The sequence below is a fragment of the Cricetulus griseus genome, chromosome X (genome assembly GCF_003668045.3).
Source record: "Cricetulus griseus strain 17A/GY chromosome X, alternate assembly CriGri-PICRH-1.0, whole genome shotgun sequence".
NCBI lineage: Eukaryota > Metazoa > Chordata > Mammalia > Rodentia > Cricetidae > Cricetulus > Cricetulus griseus.
Window position 1 is genome coordinate 67,139,319 of NC_048604.1, and position 23,294 is coordinate 67,162,612.

Consider the following 23,294-nt stretch of genomic DNA (forward strand, 5'->3'; position numbering starts at 1 on the left):
GCAATGCTTTTTATTTGTAATAAATGATGCATGACAAATAACACTTTAAATAGTGACTCAGCTACAAAGGTAACTCTGGCAATGAAATACTAGAAAATATAGATCTAAATGAAAACAATTACAGGTACCTATGCTGGGCAAAATACGCAACACTGGAAAAACTGAACAGGTAATAAACAATGGCTGACATTAAGAAACATCAGACAAAATAGCTGGCCAGAGGCTGGTAGTCATGGCAACACCGTTTAGTCACTGCGAACACAGCTTCCAAGCAGGGAGGCCTCCTGTTATTTGGCTTCATTACCAGTGAGTCAAAGTATTTGTCATAACATTGAATTCGCCATAACACAGGGCATTAGAATCGGAAAATTCAAAGCAAACTCACTTACCTTCCCTGTCAAAACTGAGGGAAATTCCGTATCAAACTTGTTGCTTAATCCAAACCTTAAAAACAAAGACAGAACAAAGTCTATTCTATTCAGCACATTTAACCCTTTCTCCAATAGATTATAAATTCATGCAGTTTTGTTTGGCCTTCAGTTTTAAAAACATGCCCCAAATATGCACAACTTTATGATGTAAAAAACAAGCAATGGATTTAAAAATCCATTATTAAGTCCCCAAAATAACATTAAACTGAAAAGATATGTTCCAAATAAAACTTTAACACTTACAAAAATAATTTTTTGACTAATTTGTCCAAATTAAAAGTTAAAGAAATCTAAGGAAAGCAATGTAAAATTGTTTATATGGGTTATTGTTTGGGGTATTTGTTTGTTTGTTTTTGATTTTCAAGACAGGGTTTCTCTGTGTAACAGCTTTGGCTGTCCTAGAACTCTCTCTGTAGACCAGGCTGGCCTCAAACTCACAGAGATCCCCCTGCCTCTGCTTCCCCAGTGCTAGGATTAAAGGCATTCGCCACCACTGCCAGGCTCTTGTTTGTTTTTTGAGAAAGAATTTGAAGTTCTGGAAAGCCTTGAGGGAGGGGAAGAATATAAGCAAGATATATTTAAAGTTAAAAATGGTTTTAAGTAATAAAAACTAAAAATGTAATTCTAACTATACCCATGAGACTAACAGTAGCAAGCAGTCATAATTTTAAGTTTTTAATTTGTATTTTAATTGTGTGTGTGTGTGGGGGGGTATGTGTTACTTCTGGAGGCCAAGAAAAAAGTACTGGCTCCCCTGGAACTGATTGGAGTTACAGGTGGCTGTGAGCCACCATGTGGGTGCTTGGAATCAAACCCAGGTCCTCTGGAAGAGCACTCTTAACTGCTGAGCCACCTCTCTAGCACCCCCGACACCATGTTATATTTTTGACCAAAATGTTTCTCTGTTAAAATCTACTTTAGTAGAAAATTGCTAGAATTGGATGATAAATAATAAGTGTGAATGAATTAATTATGCTATTCTTCCTACTTTCATCCATGTGTACAATTTTTTAAAAAGTATTCTTTTCCCCTGGGTGCTGGTGGCACATGTCTTTAACTAGCACTCAGGAGGTAGAGGCAGGAAGATCTCTGTGAGTCTGAGGCCAGCCTAGCCTACAGAGCGAGTTCCAGGACAGGCTCCAAAGCTACACAGAGAAACTCTGACTAGAAAAATATTTTTTTTTTTAAGAAAAGGATTCTTTTCCCACTAATGTAGACTTTGGAACTATACTTTGATAACTTGTGACCAATAAATCTTCAGTTAAAGAACCTTTGAAAATGCTTTTCATTTGCTCAACCATTTTGAGAAAAAGAGATGCCTGCCTCTAAGGTTTACTCTTTTACTATATTCACTAAAATATGCAATAAAGTTGAGGCTGGAGAAGTGGCTCTGCGGCTAAGAGCACTACCTGTTCTTCCAGAGGTCCTGAGTTCAATTCCCAGCAACTACATGATAGCTCACAACCATCTGTAATGAGATCTGATGCCCTCTTCTGTAATGCAGGCATACATGCAGACAGAGTACTTGTATATAAAAATAAATGTAAATGTTTATAAATATGTAATAAAGTCAAAAGGAATTTTATAGGCCTTTGTTCATCTACTTGTTGAACTGAGTAGGGATAACTAAGGTTAATTTTTGAATGTCGGACAATTCCATATTAGAATAACATTTTTACATCAGTAGGATGATAGGTAAGCAAAAAAAGGAGTGTTGAGAACTCCATGAAAGGAAAGCAGTTATAGATAACAATACCAATAATTATGCACTCCCCAGGCTAGACACTATGCTAGGTAACTACATTACCTCAAAGTCTTAAAGGCCTCCATGAGATGTATTGTCAGCACCATTTTTTGGACAGGGAAGCTGACATTCAAGCCTTTAATTTTAGCATTCAAAAACATTTTTGAAAATCAATTAATTAAGTGATTTGCTTAAAACCAAGTTCCTATCTAGTTAAGAAGTAGTGAGAACTCAAAATTAATAATAGTTACTAATTTTCTTTTTTAATGAGTAAAAATTAATCTTTGAAAATATAAAAGGGATATTAAAATGGTAAAGGAAGTATATTTTTACTTCTTAAAAGCATCCTTTATGAGTAAAGGGAGGTCAGAAAGGGGTGTCCGATCTCCTGGAACTAGAGTTACTGATAGGTATGAGTTTCCACATGAGTACTGGGAGCTGAATTTGGGTCCTCTGTAAGAGCAACAGGTGCTCTAAACTGCTGAGTCATCTCTGTAGCCCCAAGTTCCTTATATTGAAACAGAATAGTATTTGCATGTAACCCATGCACATCCTTTAGTATTCTTTAAATCATCCTAGTAATAGCTAATACAACTGCTACGCAAATGTTTGCTACACTGTATTGTTTACAGAATAATAAGAGAATGCTCATACATGTTCAATGTGGATGGTATTTTTCTTCTACTATTTTGACCTGCAAATGGTTGCATTTACTTAAAACCTGTGAGTATAGAGGGTCATACCATGAAATATAAAGAAGCTGGTATATTGGCACATGCCTATAATCCTAGGATGAGTCAGGAGGATAATGAGTTCAAGGCTAACCTGGACAGCATAGTGAAAATCTATCTCAAAAATCAAACAAGAAAGTATAATGGAAAGCAAACCAGACTCACTAGTCTCATAATTTTGGCTAACAAGGAATAGCTACCCTGTTCTCACATAACAGGAATTTCTTTCCTAAATATTTTCTCTTTAACACTGAGGACACAAAAAGAGTGCTTACTTCCCCCCCAAAAAAAACAAACAAACAAAAAAAAAAAACCTTAATTCTGAGGGTTTCACTAAGTAGCTACAAATATATTGAAATGCTGCTGAATAAATACTATCTCTGTTTCATAAACAAACTATGAAGTTAAGAACTATGGCTCATCCAGGCAGTAGTGGTGCCTGCCTTTAAAGCTAGTACTGAGGAAGCAGAAGCAGAAGCAGGTGGATCTCTGTGAGTTCAAAACCAGCCTGGTCTACAGAGTGAGTTCCAGGATGGCTAGGGCTACACAGAGAAACCCTGTTTCCAAAAAACAAAAACAAAAAACAGAAAGAAAGAAAGGAACAAAAAACTATGGCTCTACAGAGCTTACACAAATGCATCTATTCATTAGATGCATCAGTGATAGGCATTAGCCAAGATGTGGCACTCTTCAGCATTAGACAAAGAGGCACTTGGGAACTACTCATAAGCCATTTATTGACTTTATTAAATATAGAGTCTATTATGTGTTTGAAGTTGACCAAGCTGGTGGTTGTCAATGATTGAATTTTCTTTAAGTGTTTTCAATGCCCTTACATTCTAATTTCTTGGAACAATTTTTTGGATTATAGGAAATGGAGGCAAAGAAGGATGGATCATTTTCCTTGTTTTTCTGTCTCCCTATATCCCTAGTTTTCATGCTTGTAAAAATGACTATTTCCAGTCATTTAAAACCTTGCCTAAATGAAAGTTCAAGTGCTCTGGTTAAGAATCAGTGCCATCAAATTCTGCTAACAAGAACCACTACTGTGTTAGAAAACTTGCTTGGGAGGAGGCAAGAAGAGAAGGGTATGGAAGCAGAAGAGAAGAGATGAGTTCTGGGTAAGGACCCTTGAATTCTGATGCTGGGAGCACTAAGATCTAATAAAGACCCAGTACAGGTTTGCGACAGGACAGTGACACGATTAAATGGCATTTTAAGAAAATTAGTTTGGCACAAGCATGCACAATGAAACAAGGAGAGGCAGCAGACTATGGCTATAATTCAAGAAGGAGGTGGTGGCAACTCAAACAAGAGTGGTGCCAAATAGGAATAGAGAAAATGAAAAATCTAAGCGAATTTCCAAATGTATGATGACATAATTCTGGGAAAATCAGACATAGGGCAATTCAAGGAGAAGAGTCAAAATGGCTCAAAGATTTCAAATATCATCCTGGGAGAGTAGAATGTTAGGTTCACCAGCAGAAATGTGGCAGCTAGAAATACAACCCATTTGGGGAGGAAAAATGTTGAGTTTAAGATAATCTGAGTTAGAATCAAGTTAAACATATCTAGCACCTTAAATTTGTATCTTTTACTCATAGTGAAAAGCTATAAAATACTCTCCCCTTAAAAAAATCCAGTTGATGGTGACAACTCTCAAATTTTAAACTTTGAATAGAAGCAAAATCTTCTACAGATGAAGATTGAACAGAGAATAAAGCCAACATACAAGAGAGTAAGAAATGGTGGCTCATGCCTTTAATCCCAGCACTCAGAGGCAAGGGCAGGTAGAGGATCTCTGTGAGTTTGAGGCCAGCCTGGTAAACAAAGCAAGTTCCAGGACAGAGATGTTACACAGAGAAACCCTGTCTTGAAAAACCAAAAAAAGAAAAAAGAAAAAGAAAGAAAGGAAGAAAGAAAGAAAGTTCGCTCACATACGTATAGGGCCAGGGGTACAGCTCAGTGATACAGCACTTGCCTGTACGAACAATTGAGTTTTATCACACCCACCCACCAACCCAATAAAACATATAGTTTAGAGCAATCTTTACATGCCTACATCAGAAAAAAAGAAACAAAATTTGATATTTTAGATGTATCAGATTAAGATTATTCTTTCAGATTTTTACTTCTCTTGACATATGGAAGGTTCTGTTATTATTCATGTCTCAGATCCCAACCAAAAATTTTTATAGAAGACAGGGTCTCACTCTGTAGACCAGGCTGGCCTGAAGCTCATTATATGACCTAGGTTACCCTCGAACTCATTATGTAACCCAGGTTGGCCTTGAACTCATGATACTCTTCTTGTATTAGTCTCCCAAAGGATGGAATCATAGGCACAAAGCACCATGCCTGGCTTCTAGCAAACCTTTTAAACAGCCCTTTTCTTAAAATGTTAGCTATTTAGCATCAGATGTTCTTCCTAAATAAGAAAATATATACAACAAATAAACAATTTTTCAAACTATGTTCATGTCTAGTGATTTAAGTATTGGCTTATGCTTTTCAGACTTTTCTCTAATACCAAGATACTACTAGCATTATCCCTTTACATGCAATTCCAGAATTTTTAGACCGTGTGTGTGTGTGGGGGGGGATGGCAGCAGGGAATTATACCTGCAAGAGGCAAATCTCAGTGCTGTGTTTTAAATGAAGCAAGAAAATTGGTTGTGTGGCAAATAGAATGGAGCCACAAGGAAGTTTTAGAGAACTTAAATTATGCTTCCTTGCTATGTACTCATTGTTTGAATTTTAGAAAATAATGGAGGGAGTTGGAACATAAAATGATGGGTCGAAGCATAAAATACCATTTCTATGTTTGGTCATGTAAAATAATCTGCATAAAAAGAACCCTGGGTACCAGGATCATAATTAGTTTGAATAATGGTCTCCCTAGTGACAAGAGAAATGGAAGTAAAACAGTGCAGCAAGTTGGCACCTGAACATTGCAGGCTATCTGCAAAAATCCTGAACTGAGAAAAACTGTCTTAAAATTACCTAATCAAAAATAAGGCCTAAAAGTCTCCCCAAAGCCTTCCACCACAATTGAAAAAATAGTTGGTAATACAGTCATTCAGTGATTTAAAAGTGTATTACAGTCAAACATGTTAAAAATGAAAAGATAACACGATTGAAGAGTTAATAATACTGTATGATTTCACGAAAGCACTCAATTGAGTCAAAGGGACTAGGTGAGCCATGATCAAAACTAAAGATAGTGAGACATGATGAAAGGAACAAACCTATTTTGAAAATGCAGTGAAGACACCATAGTTAAGAGCATGAGCACAACACCATATTCAAAATTTTAAGTATTTACAATGCAAGCAAATAAAAATGAGGAAGCACTCTCCAAAGCCCAGAGATCAATTTTTCTTTTACTGTGCAACCAAGATGATATGAAGTCCCTACACACTTTATTTTCTCAAATATGATACAGGGTTTCAATGTAAAAAAAAAAAAGCCATTGAGTTTTAGAGAAGTCATCCTCAATTCATCAAAGTCCAATTTCCCTATATATTTAATGTTTGCATATTCAGTGTTTAGGCATACAAAATATCCTGTAGGTATCTTAATTTATTCAGAGCCAAAGGGCTTAGAAACCACGCACTGCAAACCCTTCATTTTGGAGATGGAGAACCCAAAGCCCTGAAGTAAGAATCAACTGACCAAGGTCATAGGGCCAGTAAGAAGGGAAATTGAGATTAACAACCAAGATCTCTCACCCTCTATCCATTGCTCTTTCTACTTTGCATAGATTCCTATCAACCTGAACCTCTAATGGTGTGATATTAAAGGAACGTCAGAGTAGTGCGTTCAATAGAGAAAGGATGACGATATTCATTCACATAAGCATTGGGCTAGGAAGAATGGATGGATAAATATGTGGGAGGATGAAGATTTATATTATTCACAAAATGCACCACATTTTTGTTTTGAAGAATCCAAGCCCAGATCTTGTCACACGTTATAGCAGTCACCGTTTTCCATTAGCCATCAATCTTGGCAGCAGAAGCCTAGTACATCCTGCAGTTTAGAGACTATTCACTTGCCAGCACACGTACAAGCGGATCACCCCTACTCCAGTGCCTCTAGCTCTCCCACCCGCAACTCCATGCCTGCCTTACACTCACTCTTTTCTCAGGGTCGATGCATCATTGTCCCCACTTCTTTTACACTACACCTATTCAGTCTGCGGTTTCTCTATTCAGACCAGGTGTCCTTTGCTAACAGTGTGTCTTAGTCAACCCTTCCCCACTCGGCAGGCCCTTCTATGCCCTTCTCATTCCTCTGTGGTAGCCAAATCTCAGCCTCAGCAAGCCCCCGGCCCCAATCTCTTACACAGTGATGTGGCCGGCGCCGCGGACCAACACAGGGTCTGGGGCATATCTCCGCAGATGCTCCTCGCTCACTACCCGAGGCGGGGGCGGCACCTCCTCCTCCTCCTCCTCTTCTTCCTCCTCCTCTTCTTCCTCCTCCTCTTCCTCATCCTCATCTTCCTCATCCTCATCAGGCCCAGATACCGACGACGACGACGACGACGGCGACGACGACGACGACGACGAGGTTGCTGCTTCTTCTTCTTCCTCCTCCAGCTCCGAGATGGTGTCGAACTCCGCCATGTTGGGCAGCAGGATGCTCATCACGTGACCTCACGATCGCAGCCACTCTCCGGGAGAAGAGTTTGAACCTGCGGAGCTGCTGGGAGAGGAGGGGGAACGGACTGAAGAGAAAGAGGAGGGGGTAGGGAAAGCACTTCAGGAGACGCGCCTGCGTATTGGGCAGACAGAGCGGGGGTTGGAGGCGGGGGCATGAGGGACCAGGGAGTAAATTCGGTGTACGCTTGCGCGGCTCCAAGGGGAGGGGGCCAGTAGAGGTGAACTCCAGGGAATTCTCGAGGTCCGGTCTGCGGGTGCTGATTTTCGTCCTGCGCTTCGGACGTCAGTCTCATACGCAGGGGACGTACGTTCTCGTTTTAGTGCCTGTTAATTAATGCGGGATATATTTACCTCTATGCAGCCAGTCGAGGGAAAGCAAATTCTCTAAAAGCGAGTTTAGGACTTTGCCCAAAATATCTCAAGGTACACGTATGTCCATCTCTTACGCAGAGGTTGTTCAATCCTGAGAGAAGGGTAAACATTTTTATTAACATTTTACAAAAGAAGAAACTTTCTATTAATTTCTCCCGCTGAATGGCACTTTGGGGACTTGCTAAGTGTCACAGACTGTGCTAAGTGCTCTGTGTGCATATCTCATTTAATTTCCCCACAACCCTATGATGTTGACTCAAATATAACACAAGGGAAATCTAGATACAAAGAGAACAAGTAATTTGTGCAAGGTCATGGAGCTAGTAAATGACAGACAAGCTTTTAAACCTGGAGTCTCTTCCTACTCCCAAAGCCATGTACTCTTAGCCAAACAGCTATAATATCTAAAGTTGCTTGGAAAGGCTGGGTGGAGTGATGCATTTTGGTTGCTTCTTATGAATAAGAATATGCAGGTTTGCAACTGGAGATTTGAAGCCAGGTGCATTGGCTTTAAACCCAGCACTTGGGAGGCAGAGGCAGGAGAATTTTTGCATAAGGCTAGCCTGGTCTACAGAGCTAGTTTCAGGACAGCTAGGGTTACTCAGAGAAACCCTGTCTTGAAAAAGGAAGAGCTGGGAGGGTGTGGTGCAGAGGGAGGCAGAGGCAGTCCAATCTCTGTGAGTTTGAGGCCAGCCTGGTCTACAGAGTGAGTGCCAGGATAGGCTTCAAAGAAAAAAAAAGAGGGAGGGAGAAAAGAAAGAAGGAAGAAAAAGAAATTGGGGGTTTTGAGAAGTGGAGCTGGAGAGTGTGTATAGAGGGCATGCCAGTTTGGAGACATATTAATTAATATCACCTATTGTATAGACGCCATATTCCTCCAAATGCCATAGCTTGGTTAATTCAAGCAATCTGGTAAAGTAGGAGCCTTTATGTGTCTTTTATAGGTGAAAAATTGATGGGCTGGAGAGAGGGCTTAGCAGTTAAGAGTACTGGTTGCTCTTCTAGAGGACCCAGGTTCAATTCCTAGCACCCACATGGCAGCTCACAACTGTCTGTGACTCCAGTTCTGGGGGATCTGACCCCTTCACACAGATACACATGTGGGCAAAACACCAATGCACATAAACTAAAGATAAATAAATCATTTAAAAAGATGAAAATTGAATGTCAGGAGTTTTAAACGATCCATTCAGGTCTGTAGTGACCTTTTTTCACCTTCCCCCCATTTCAAACGTCCTACCTCATCTTCTCTATACCACTAAAATACAGAGATGGCATATTTCAAGTTTCTAGGTAATGTACCAAACTGCCTCATACCTGGCAGCAGCACAGAATTTGTGCCATTAAGACTATAGAGTAGCGCATTTGTTCCCTAATAGAATGAGTACTGTGGGCCAGGTAACAGGCTTCCTATGCCTTCTGCTGCACTGGAGCTTTAATTCTTCATCAGAATTAAAGATGAATGATGTGACTGGGAAAACAGACAGAGCCTGGAATTTAGAATGAGCCTTGCATCAGCAGCACAGTGGTAATAAGCAAAATATTTAGGTATGTGAGGGAGAGAGAAATCTTTTCTATAAGAGAGATTGTTCAAATATCCAGGAATTGGTGTTTTTAATGTTATTTTTTCCATTATATTCAATAGCTTGATTATTTTGGAATTGAAAAGTCAGTTGTAACATTATCTATAAGAGACAAGTGTAGCTTTTTGCTGTGTAGAGAACTTTATTTTAGCCCGAGACTAGGATAAAAGATAGAATCTTAAAATATTTAATAATAATCGCTGGTTTTCCTGATGCTATTAAACATATCATAGCAACAATGAGGGTGAATGACCTTAAACCTGAGATCAACTTCAATATATTTTATGCTTGTTCTTTTTACACAGACCAGTATTAAATATTTCCCAAACATCTTATCTATAAAGAGTCCAGCAGATCAATATCTAGACGGAATAATACTATTTTGCTGATTACTGCTCCAGTGGTAGCTTCTCTTTTTCACTACTCAAGATTAGTCTAGAAAGGAATAACTGACAGAAAGGGAAAGGAGGGAGAGTTAGATTTTGTGGTAAATGCAGTAAGACATTGGAACTATTGTAAAACTAGGAAATAGTGGCTAGGGGAGATGGACAGGAAGAAGGGAGAGAGGGGTGGGGAAAGTTCAGAGATGTAGTTTAGTTGGTAGAGTGCTTGCCTATCAAGCAGGAAAATGCTAGTTCTAATCTCCAGCACAGAGTAACCTGGGAATGGGGGTGTATATTTGTAATCCCCAAAGTCGGGAGGTGGAGGCAAAAGGATCAGAAGTTCAAGTTCATCCTTGGCTACACAGTAAGTATGAGGTCAGCCTTGGACACTATCTCAAACAAAATAAAACAAAACAAACTAAATAAATTGGAAAGAGGCTGCTGACATTTAGTCAGAAGTCAAAAGGACAAAGTAGTTTAGAGGAGTGCTGCATTTCGCCAAGTGTGCAAGCACAAGCTCATCAGCTCATCTGTTTTCCTGCAAATACATGGTGCTGAAAAAACATGTGTGATTGCAAAGGTAATCACTTCTGCCAGGAGGATTTAGCCTGGGAAAGCTGCGAAAAAACACGTTTTGTGTATTCACTGTCAGTGAACACATGAAGCATGATGGCTTTTAAATGATAAGTTAGCTTTCAGGATAGTTAATTGGGGGAGTAGATAGAGAGGAAAGCAGGCGCTGTAAGGTTTTGTTTACCTAATGTGCTAAGGAGGTCATGAGGGCAGTTTTCTCATCTAATAGATGGAAGCCTGAGGCACAAAGTCTCAGGTTTAATGGTCTGAGAGAGTTTCACAGTTTAAAAACATAGCTTTGTTTATTTGTTAACATATGCAATTCAGTGATATTAGTCAATTTACAGAATTGTGCAGTCATCACCATAAACTAACTCTATAATATGTCCATTGCCTCATTTCAATACCCCCATTTGAATTCCTAATCCTATGTAATTATCAGTCTGTGTTGTGAGTTAGTATTTCTTTAGCAGGACTTTTCAAATAAATTGTATTATACAATATGTTGTCTCTGACACCTTCTTTTGCTTAATGTATCTTTGAGGTTCATCGTATCGTGTCATTTATTACTACTTCATTCCTTTTAATGGACAAATAATATTTCATTGTGCAGTATTTGCTTATTCATTCACTTGGTGATGACATTTGAATTCCTTTTGCATTTTGCATATTGTGAAAATGATGTTATGGACATTCATATGTCTCTATGAAACATCTTTTAATTTTTCTTTTCTTTCTTTTTTTTCTTTTTTCTTTTTTGAGACGTGGTTTTTCTGTGTAACAGCCCTGGCTGTCCTGGAACTCACTTTGTAGACCAGGCTAGCCTCGAACTCCTAGCCTCTGCCTCCCAAGTGCTGGGATTACAGGCATATGCCACCAGTACATGGTTTAATTTTTTTCTTGAATAGATATGTTTCACAGGCATTCTGGGACACATACTTAAGACTGAACATTGGGGCTGGAGAGATGGTTCAGAGGTTAAGAGCAGATAAGATATGAATTTGGTTCTCAACACCCATTATTTGGATAGTACACAGCCTGTAACTCCAGCTCCAAGAGATTAGATGCCTTTAGCCTCGGTGGGCACCTGCACACATGTGCACACACAAAGTTAATGATAAGATCATTTTTTCTTTTCTTTTCTTTTCTTTTCTTTTTTTTTTTTTTTTTTTTTTTTGGTTTTTTTGAGACGGGGTTTCTCTGTATTGTTTTGGAGCCTGTCCTGGAACCCTCTCTGTAGACCAGGCTGGTCTCAAACTCACGGAGATCCGCCTGCCTCTGCCTCCCAAGTGCTGGGATTAAAGGCGTGTGCCACCAACGCCAGGCAATTTTTCTTTTTTTATTTTAAATTTTTTATTCATTTTACATACCAACCACAGTTCCCCCTCCCTCCCCTCCTCCCACTCTCCCCCCACCTCTCCCCACCCCCCATCCATACCTCAGAGAGGGTAAGGCCTCCCATGGGGAGTCAACTGAGCCTGGTATATCAAGTTGAGGCAAGTCTAAGGCCCTTGCCAATGCATCAGGACTGAGCAAGGTATACTACCATAGGGAATGGGTTCCAAAATGCCAGCTCATGCACCAGGGACAGGTCCTGGTACTATTTCCAAGGTCCCCACAAACCGACCAAACTACACAACTGTTGCCCACATGCAGAGAGCCTACTTCAGTTCCATGCAGGATCCCCAGCTGTCAGTCCAAAGTCAATGAGCTCCTACTAGCTTAAGTCAGCTGTCTCTGTGGGTTTCCTACATCATGATCTTGACCCCCTCCTCCCTGATCTTATAATCCATCCTCCCTCACTTTGACTGGACTCCAGGGGCTCCGCCTGGTGCTTGGTTGTGGATCTCTGCATCTGGTTTCATAAATTACTGGATGTACATTCTATGATAACAGTAGGGGTAGTCACCAATCTGATTACAGGAGAAGGCCAGTTCAGGTACCCTCTCCACTACTGCTTGGAGTCTTAGCTGGGGTTATCCTTGTGGGTTCCTAGGCATTTCCCTGGTACCAGTTTTCTTCCTAACTCCATAATGGTTCCCTCTATCAAGATGTCTTTTTCATTTCTCTCCCTCTCTGTCCCTCGTTCAACTAGGCTTTTCCATTCCCTCATGTTCTTATCCCCCACCCCTCTGCAGTTTACCCAGGAGATCTTATCTATTTCTCCTTCCTAGGGCGATGCAAGCATGTCCCTCTTAGGGCCCTACTCATTATCTAACTTTTCTGGGGCTGTGGATTGTAGTGTAGTTGTCCTTTGCTTTACAATAAAATATTTTTTTAAACAAAGATTATGTTGAACTTAATACAACCGTTGAAGTATTTTTTCAGAGTGGCTCTATCAGTTGACATTCTCATGAGTTATCTGTCTTTTTTTTTAAATCATAACTTCTCTGTCTTTTAAATGATTCTTTTATAACATCTCAACTGCCACCACCATTTATAAATATGAAAGAGATATTTATTCATGTTTTTGCTTACTGTTCCTTCTTTGTTAGTGATATTCCAAAATATTTTACATTTTTGTTGTCTTTCCTATTTAGTCTTTATTGTCTTTTCTGTTTTTTTAAACCATGCTGGGGGTGGATCCCAGGACCTCACACACACTGGGAGAAGTGCTCCAACACTGCACTACTCCTTCCCCCGCCCCTGGACTTATTCTTCATGGCCGTTGGCAGTGACTTATCTTACTTTTCTGCACCTGTGTCTTTTTATTGGGTGTATAAATTTGAACTGACATGACGGCTTCAGCATTTGAAAAAGGTTATGCCACTTGTTTCATGTGTCCATGTCTTTTAGAGAAAGAACAATCTCTTGGTTTTGAGATATCAATGATATTTTGGTTGTTTGCTGGATGCTTTCAATATATTTCTTTGTTGTTAATATTTGAAAATTTAATTATTCTGTAGTTTGGTATGGATTTATTTGTTCTTCTATTTTGAGCCTCCTCCCCTCCCCTTTCCTCCTCCTCCTCCTCATTTTGCTTCTCTTCCTCTTCTTGTTTTGAGACGAGGTCTCATTATGTAGTCTTGGCTGGCTTAGAACTTGCTATGTAGACCAGGCTGGCCTGAGACTCACAGAGAGAGATCCACCTGCCTCTGCCTCCTGGATGTTAGGATTCAAGTCGTGTAGTATCATACCCAGTTTAATGAGTTGCTTTCAAGTAAAATGTGAATATCCTCATATTAGCTCATGAGAGCCTGGATAGTCTTTCAGCTTTCTCTTTTGACTCATGTCTGCTGGCTCTGCTCCCTTAAGGAAAGCTGAGTTGCTGGTACATTATGTGACTCCCTGTTGGAGATGAAAGTCCACTTTCCCCATTGACTTGATTGACACTCAAATAGGGGTACTTGTTACTGCTGCATGAGGTGAGAAACTGGGCTTCTTATGTCATTTGCACTAATCCTGTAGATAGAAGTGCCTTTCAGTTGATGAGTGAAAATGAGAAGTCCTGATTGTTTGGCTTTCTTTTCCCACTATTTGCAACTTCAGAAGAATTAGAGTCAAAGCAACAAACTTAGCCTTGCTGTGTACATGAAGGCAGAACTGGAGTTCCTTTCTATGGTATTTACGATTACTATACAGATAACCAACCATCTAAAGGTTTTTCAGTTAGTATGCTGCTCCTTTTCTGGTCCTTTGGCTAGAAAGAACTGAGTTGGGGATAAATTTATATCTGTCCCAACTAGTATTGCTATGGTTATGGCTTCTTCATCCCCAAATCTGGGATAGATGAGGCAATAAGTGTGTCTTTAATCCCAGCACTTGGGAGGCAGAGGCAGGAGGATCTTTGTCAGTTTGAGGCCAGCCTGGTCTACAGAGCGAGTTCCAGTACAGTCAGAGCTGTCTCCAAAAGCAAAAATAAAAACAAAAAACTAACAACAAGAAATCCCAGTAAGGAAGGGGGAATGGGTTATAGTCCCCAGTGGTGTAGCCCAGTGGTGTAAGCTTTCCTCGATTAAGTAAATAAGCCTCACCCATGTTCATTCAAGCAGCCCCAATTAAACAGAGTGGGTCTCTCCCTCTCCCTCCCTTCCTCCCTCCCACCCTCCTTCCCTCTCTCTCTCTCTCTCTCTCTCTCTCTCTCTCTCTCTCTCTCTCTCTTTCACACACACACACACACACACACACACACACACACACACACACACATGCACACATGACAGTAGAAGGGAGGTTTGTTAGGAAGAACAAGAGGTTTAGTGGTAACAACAGAGAGCAATGGGGTAAATATGAGCAATGTAATATGATCTCACTATGTAAGCCTGGCTAGCCTGGAACTCACTATGTAAACTATTCTTTCCTTGAACTCACAAAGATCCACATGTCTCTATCTCCCCAAGTTCTTGCATTAAAGCCATGTACAACTATGCCTGGCCAAAAATTATGTTTTTTTTTTAAATTCCCTAAAATAGAAATCTGTGACTATTTTTTTTAAAAAGTTTAATATACATTTTTTTTTGTTGTTGTTTTTCAAGACAGGGTTTCTCTGTGTATCTTTGGAGCCTATCCTGGCACTCGCTCTGGAGACCAGGCTGGCCTCGAACTCACAGAGATCATCCGGCTGCCTCTGCCTCTGGAGTGCTGAGATTAAAGGCGTGCGCCACCAACGCCTGGCAATATACATTTTATTTTAAAGTATACAATTTAATACTGTTTAGTATATTCACAAATGTTTGAAATCATCACACTTCTAATTCCAGAACATTATGATCACCCCATTAATGGCCATTCCCAGTCCACCTCTCTTTCCAGCCATCAGCAACCAGTAATCTACACTGTGTATCCTGGACATTTCATAGGAACAGAATGACACAACGTGCAGTATTTACTTTGGGCTTGTTTGTTTTGTGCGACACAATATTTTCAATATACAAAAATTTGCTAGCACTTTGTTCCTTGAATGGCTGAATAAAATTATGTTTATGATGAATCATATTTTGTTTGCATTCATGAATTGGTGGTTATTAGGTTGCTTTTACTTTTGCCTATTATGAAAAGGAATAGGCACAATACAAGTACTGGAAAATAATGCTGCTTTTAGTATTCCATACAAGTGCTTCTGAACATGTAGTCTTGTCTCTTAGAGGTTACCCAGAGGAATGCATTTGCCAGGTGTCATGGAAAACCTATGCTGCTTCTCTAAGAAGCAGTCAATCTTTTCTACAATGGCTGCATCATTTTACCTTTCCACCAGCTGTGTCCAACAATTCCAGCATTCCCATCTCATCATCAATAGTTGCTATTGTCTGTCTTGCTCTTTTACATTACAGTCATCCTGTATCTAGTTGTTGTTATATGTATGCAGTGGCATTTCATGCTCCTTCTTTTGGTTTTCATTTTCCTGTTGAATAATGACATGGGGGATCTTTGCTGTTTTAAAAAATTGTACTTACGTGTGTGTGTGTGTGTGTGTGTGTGTGTGTGTGTGTGTGTGCCCCACAGTGTGCTTATGGAAATTGGAGAATGACTTGCAGGAGTTGTGTTGGTGTTTCCTTCTTGGGGGTCAAATTTAGATAATCAGACTTGGCAGCAAGCACCTTTACCCACTAAGCCAATCTTACCTGCCCCCTTTTGTGTGTGTGTGTGTGTGTGTGTGTGTGTGTGTGTGTGTGTGTGTGTGTAGACAAGGTCTCACTATGTAGCTTTAGCTGTCCTGAACTCACTAGGTAGATTGGCTGGCTTCAAACTCCCAGAGATCTGCCTGACTTGGGGCACTGGCTCTGGGTAGCTCCTGGCAGTAGAGACAAAGACAGAGACTTGGCGACTTGGCCCAAACTGCAGTTTACTGCTGCCATGGTGGCAGTTGATCACTTCAGTCATGGTAGCCGAAAGTACAAGGATCAAAGGTTTCTGGCTGTGGGTTTTCTATTGGTTTCAGTTTCAGTGATTTTTTTAAATTTCATTTTCAGTGTTCTCTTTCTGCTGCTGCCTGTAGGTTTAATTTCCTTACCCCTTCCAAGTCATTATGGTGGATTCTTAATTTGTTCTCTTCAAATCTTCTTTCTTTTGTTATATGGAGATTTAACCCTAGAATTATCTCTCCAGGATGTGCTGTAGCACATACAGATGTACTGTACTTTTATTTTTAATGAGTTAAAACCTTTTAATTTCTCCTGAGTCTTCAGGGACCCATGGGTTATTTAAAAGTATGCTGTAGAGTTTCTAAATGCTTCCAAACTACCAGCTCTCTGTTTATGGTTTAGATTATGGTTTTGTAGTATGAACATAGAGTTCACATAATTTCTGTTGTTTTCTCAAAATTTATTAAGATATATTTTATAGCCCACATGATACATATTAGTAAATGTTCGCTGTGTGCTTTCCATGCACTTGTACTTTGCTGTTGTTGGACTCAGTGGTGCAAAAATGTTGATTTTATTATGTTGGTTAAGACTTCTATCTAGGCTGCTGTTGTGGCACACTCCTTTAATCTCAGCACTCAGGAGGCAGAGGCAGGCAGATCTCTGGGAGTTCGAGACCACCCTGGTCTACAAAGTGAGTTCCTGGGACAGCCAAGGCTGTTACACAGAGAAACCCTGTCTTGAAAAACCAGATAGAGACAGAAAGAAAGTCAGCTATCTACTTTCTTTAGATTTTTGCTGACTTTTTGCCTACTCTACCAATTACAGGTAGGAATGTGTTCTCCCTAGACTATACAACTGGCTTTGTTTCCTTTTCATTTCTAGTGGGTTTTACTCATGTATTTGAATGCTGTCTTTTTAAATGTCTATGTCTCGAGGATTATTATATCTTCTTTGGAGAATTGATTCCTTTTCATTTTTTTATGACCCTGAGGATGAAACCCAGGGCCTTATTCATGCTAGTCAAGTGTTCTGTTACTGGTCCACACCTCCTGCTCTAGTTTGCTTTCTATTGCTGTGACGAAATAGTGACCAAAACTGACTAAAACCAACTTGGGGAGGACAAGGTTTATTTGGCTTACAGGTTACAGTTTATCATCAACAGAAGCCAGGGCAGGAACCTGGAGGCAGGGACTTAAACAGAGACCATGGAAGAATGCTGCTTGGTGGCCAGCCTCCTTTGGCTTGATCAGCTACCTTTCTTTACAGCTCACCTGCCCAAGGATGATACTTCCCACAGTGGGCTGAGCCCTCCTATATCAATTAGCAATTAAGGAAATGCTTCATGTGGCCAGTGGGAAAGCTTGGTGGGGAAGGGTCTTTGCTGCAAAGCCTGAGGACCTGAGTTTGGTCCCTGAGTCCCACACGATGTAGAGAATTAAATCTCTCTCTCTCTCTCTCTCTCTCTCTCTCTCTCTCTCTCTCTCATACACACACACACAGAGACATAATTTAATAATAATAATAAAAGAAAATGCTTCATTGGGTATGGTTTCAGGCCAATCTTATCTGGGCAATTCTTCAACTGAGGTCCCTTTTCCCAGGTAATTCTAAGTATGTGTCAAGTTGCTAGCTGAAGCTAACTCTGACACCTCCCAACCACTTGGGAGGCTGAGCCAGAAATACTGACACAAGTTTGCAGTCAGTCAGGGATGTATGACAGTAGGTTGTGTCAAACCCATTTATGTGTTTATATATATAAAACATAATAGAGAAGAGGAGATATGAGAAGAGTTGGAAGGAACAAAATAATATAATGGTATTTTAATTTTTAAAACTTGTAAAAAAACTGTAGTGATATTTTGTTTGTAATCTAACAAATAAAGCTTGCCTGAAGATCAGAGCGCAGAGCTAAGCCACTAGTTAGCCACACACCTAGTTAAGAGCTAAACCACTAGTTAGCCACACACACACACACACACACACACACACACACACACACACACACACACACCAAGCCACTAGTTAGCCACACAATAAGTTACTAGTTAGCCATAGAGGACAGGCAGTGCTGACCACACCTTTAATCCTAGTACTTGGGAGACAGAGGCAGATGGATCTCTGCAACTTCAAGGCCACCCTGGGCTACAAGAGAGTGAATCAGTCTAAAAGAGAAACAGAGCTCACACCTTTGATCCCAGGACTTGGGATAACACCCCTTTAATCCCAGTACTAGAGAGGAATATAAGGTAGGAGCCCAGAGCAGTCTCAGAGCAGTCTGAGGAGCAGTGCAGTTTGGAGATGCAATCAGAGGACATGATTCCCCTTTTTGTCTGAGCATTGGTAGAGGTGAAAACTCTCTAGTGGCTGGCCGCTTTGCTTCTCTGGTCTTCAGCTTGAACCCCAATATCTGTCTCTGGCTTTTTATTATTCGTGTAAAAACAACAACAAAAAAACCAAAATAAAAAAGCCACATACATTTTGAGGCAAAAAAACCCCTATGAAATAAAAAAGCAAATATTTATATAGTTGAATACAAACAACCTTTGCTAGTGTTTTGATTTATTGCATTTAACCTTTCTTTTTCTCCCCTCCTCCCTTTATTTTTTATAAAAATATATTTAAAATTATGTGTCTGTGTGCATGTCTGTGTGTGGGCATGCACGTGTGAGGACAGGTGCATGATAAAGTCAGAAGATAAAGTTGGATCCCCTAGAACTGGACTATAGGCAGTTGTGAGCCACTCAACATGGGTGTTGGAAACTGAACTCAGGTCCTCTGCAAGAGTAGTATGCACTCCTAATCACTGAACACCTCTCCAGGCACAATTTATATGGTTTTACTTTGACTTAATCTAAGGTTGCATACTATTTTCTCTCATGTAGTATCATTTATAGTTTATTTTGCTGTTGTTAGCTTTTAGTGATTGCTTTGGGGCTTATGATATCCATTTAAAATAATTGAACTTTGCTCTCATATAGCACTAAGTTGCTTCACATATAGTGAAAATTTAACAGAATACATTCAGTTTCCCTGGTACATTAGTACTGCCAATATTTCCAGCAGTTATATTTTAGGCAAATTAACAATAAGAAAAATAAATCTAGGTATGGTAGTTTCCATGTGTTCATTGTTTATGTATAGAAGCTGACTTTTATTTTGGTGATTATCTTATATCTTAGGATGTCACTGGCCTCATTTATTAATTATAAGAGTTTTCAGTAGACTACTTGGGATTTTCTACATCATCAATTATGCTATTTAGAAACGAGGATACTATTACTTTTTCTTTTCCTAAAAGTTTGTCTTAAATCTTCTCATACTCTGACTAGAACTTGTAGTAATATATTTGTAAGAGTCTTAAGAACAGGGGCTGGATCGATGTCTCAGCAGTTAAGAGAACTTATTACTTTTGCACAAGACCTAGGTTTATTTCCCAGCATCTCATGGCAGTTTACAACTACTTTTAATTGTGGTTCCAGGGGATCTGATATCCTCTTCTGACCTCTGCAGGCTCCCCCATGCATATGGTTCACATATATACACTCACATAATACATACACAGAAAATAATAAATATGTTTTAAAAACTGTTAAGAAGAGAATCAGTTAATTATTTCCTACCTTAGCTTTGAAGTGTGTGCTAGCTGTTGACTTTTATAAAGTTTGTTCATTAAGTTGATGAGGTTCTCTGCTCTCCTTAGTTTGCCAAGCATCTGTATTGTGCATGTATGCTACATTTTGCCAAATGATTTTTCTGTGTCATTTAGTATGGCCATGTATATTTTTTTACTTCTACTGTACTGGTTGGTTTTATGTTTACTTGACACAAGCAAGATTCATCAGAGAGGAAGGACCCTCCATTGAGAAAATGCCTCCCTGATATCCAGCTGTAAGGCATTTTCTTAATGAGTGATCAAGGGGAAGGGCCCCCAGCCCATTGTGGGTGGTGTCATCTCTGGGCAGGTGGTCTTGGGTTCTATAAGAAAGCAGGCTGAGAAAGCCATGAAAAGCAAGCCAGTAAGCAGCTCCCCTCCATGGCCTCTGTATAAGCTCCTACCACCAGGTTCCTGCCCTGCTTATTTCCTGTCCCCACTTCCTTTGGTGATGAACAGCAATGTGGACTTGTAAACCAAATAAACCTGTTCTTCCCCAACTTGCTTGGTCATTGTGTTTCAATACAACAATAGAAACTCTAAGAAACCTAGCCAGCTGCTATAATCACATATGCTAATTCCTTGCTCTCTCTACTTCTCTCCCTCCTTACACACACACACACACACACACACACACACACACACACACACACATTAATGCAACACACATGAATCTGTGTCTATAAATTGACCCCTGAATAGTGTAGAACTTTAGGACACCAACCATCACACAGTTATGCATACATATATAAGTGTGTGTGTGTGTGTGTGTGTGTGTGTGTGTGTGTGTGTGTGTGTGTGTGTGTGTGTGTGTGTGTGTGTGCTAGGGGTAGAAACTAGGGCCTTGTGATGCTGAGCAGGTACTCTGCCACTGTACACTTTGAGTCACATGTGTAGCTTTTGCTTTCCCCAAAACAACTACTAATAAGCAGCCCTCTGTTGCTTTAAAGCTTCACAATTAACATGGACAGCACAACAACACTTATTTGTATATTATATGTATTATAAATAGCAGAAAGTAAGTAAAACCCAGTCTATGAGTGTGAAAAACTACTAACATGGTTAGGTGAAGATATAAAGCCAGACTTCCTATGTGGTTTCTAGTGGCACCTTGGTGTGGAGGTCTTTCTTACCATCCTGCACTAATGAAGCTTCTAGCATCCTACTTGGCTTTCTGCAACACTAAGTTTATTTGTTAGAACTTGTTCTTTTTTTTTTGTTTTCTTGTCTTTAAAATTTTTTTTTTATTAGTTCAAGTTGGGAACAAGCTTGTTTCACATGTAAATCCCTTTTCCCTCTTCCTCCCCTCACCCCCATCCCTCCTCCCCCACCCCGAACTACCCACCCCCACCCCATCCACCCTCCACTCCCCAGCAGGGTAGGGCCCTCAACGGGGGCTCTGCAAAGTCCACCACATCATCCTGCGCTGGGCCTGGGGTTAGTACTTTTTCTTACAGTAGATGCTAAGTCAGCACCTTGGTCCTCTCTGAGTTTGCCTTTTGCTACCTACTATTGATCCTAAAATTCTTTCTAGTTAGTTAGTGGTTTACATTACAAATTTTTCTCTGCAATTATACTTTTCTCCTTCTGTTCTGAATAGGCCTTCCTTGGCAATCTGGCAGCATTAACAACAAATGTTTGTTGGGAGGTGGTGGTGCATGTCTTTAATCCCAGCACTCAGGAGGCTGAGACAAGCAAATCTCTCAGTTCAAGGCCAGCATGGTCTACAGAGCAAGTTCCAGGACAGCCAGGACAGTAACAACAAAACAAAAACACAACACACAAAGAAACCCAACAAAGCAAAACCCCAAACTCCCAAATAAAACAAAACAACAAATAAACAAAAAACCTTTAACTAGAGTTCTGAAATGAGAATCCTAACCACACAGCCACCTCTCCAGCTCCAAAATGTGAGAATCTTAATAATATCGAATAAATACAAACTGAAACTGTAAGACAATTGACAGGTCCTTACAGCTGCTAGGGTGCTTATGCCTATTATATATGCAGCTTTTCCTGAGCCTCATTTTAGGATTTAAGGATCTATAGTTACAGGCACAGAGATTATTAATACATATATCCTATTTTTACCAATCTTTATGTACCTTTAACAGAAGCTTATTGCTGACATTTATATCTTTGCCTTTCTTAGCATTTACCCAACAGAATTCATTTTCAGCCCCTGCCCCTGCCTCTCCTTATGGGATATGAGATGGTCTCACTTTCTAAATAATACACTCTTCAGAGACAAGATAATGTCTTTTCTGTCACCTATTAATGTCTAGTCTAGCCATGATGCCAAGTAAATCCTACAAAAACACACGCTGAGTAAATATACACCCATTAGAATCACAGCTTTTCAAAAATGAAGACAAAAATATAGTATTTCTCATATTAAAAAGTAACTGATTGTTGCAATCACATCTATGAATGGGGACATGAGAAAGCAGATAATTATATTAAGGAATAAGTAAAGAGTGTACATACTCTTGCATGCATGAGCACACACCCATTGGAGATAAAGTCTTACTATGTAGCCCTGGCTGGCCCGAAACTTGTTCTATATACTAAGCTGACCTTAAATTCATAGAAATCTGCTTGCTTTTCTTTCCTGTGTGCTGAGATTTAAGGTGTGCACTACCAAGGTTGGCCCCAAAAATATATTTATTTATTTATTTATTTTATTTAATTTATTTATTTTTGTTTTTCGAGACAGGGTTTCTCTGTGTAGCTTTGGAGCCTATCCTGACACTCGCTCTGGAGACCAGGCTGGCCTCAAACTCATAGAGATCCGACTGCCTCTGCTTCTTGAGTGCTGGGATTAAAGGCTTGTGCCACCAATGCCCAGCCAAAGAATATATTTAAAAGAGCTCAAGTTTATTGGCTCAGAATTTGACATTTGAGGAGCAAAAGTGATTGGTGAGCACGGATAAAAGGACCTGGAAGGTAAATATTTTAGTTGCTTTATATGAAAAAGGAAAAGTCAGGCAGTGGTGGCACACACCTTTAGTCCCAGCACTCAGGAGGTAGAGGCAGGCGGATTAAGGCCAGCCTGGTCTACAGAGTGAGTTCCAGGACAACCAGGGCTATTCAGAGAAACTCTGTGTCAAGAAAGTGAAAAATGAAGAGAGAGAGAGGGCAGAAGCATGGAGAGATGGCTCAGAATCTTTTAAAAAAAATCAAGATCACATTTTTGTGGAAAGTGAAAGCATCATTAATTATTATTTTTGTAAAAGTATTTGCATAAAAATGATGATACTTATATTGAATTCTCCTAAATCATGTATTTTTGGTGTGATCCACATATATAGTATAATTTATTTACAATAAATTGGGTTGTATTCTATCATTTTTAAT

The 23,294-nt window shown here is 39.8% G+C and overlaps 1 protein-coding gene across 2 annotated transcripts in view; it reads right to left on the reverse strand.

The window, feature by feature from the left end:
- The window catches only part of LOC100764176 (cysteine-rich hydrophobic domain-containing protein 1), a 38,004-nt gene extending 30,271 nt beyond the window's left edge, over positions 1–7,733 (reverse strand). Inside the window, exons 1-2 of one of the 2 annotated variants that reach the window (XM_027432954.2) lie at positions 7,254–7,731; positions 390–444 (exon numbers count right to left, since the gene is read on the reverse strand). In XM_027432954.2, coding sequence (XP_027288755.1) covers positions 390–444; positions 7,254–7,555 — 357 coding nt within the window. In that variant the 5' untranslated portion in view covers positions 7,556–7,731. Of the gene's footprint in view, positions 1–389; positions 445–7,253 lie in introns of both variants that reach the window. The other variant, XM_027432955.2, reaches the window with a different exon arrangement.
- Positions 7,734–23,294: the final 15,561 nt, after the last annotated feature.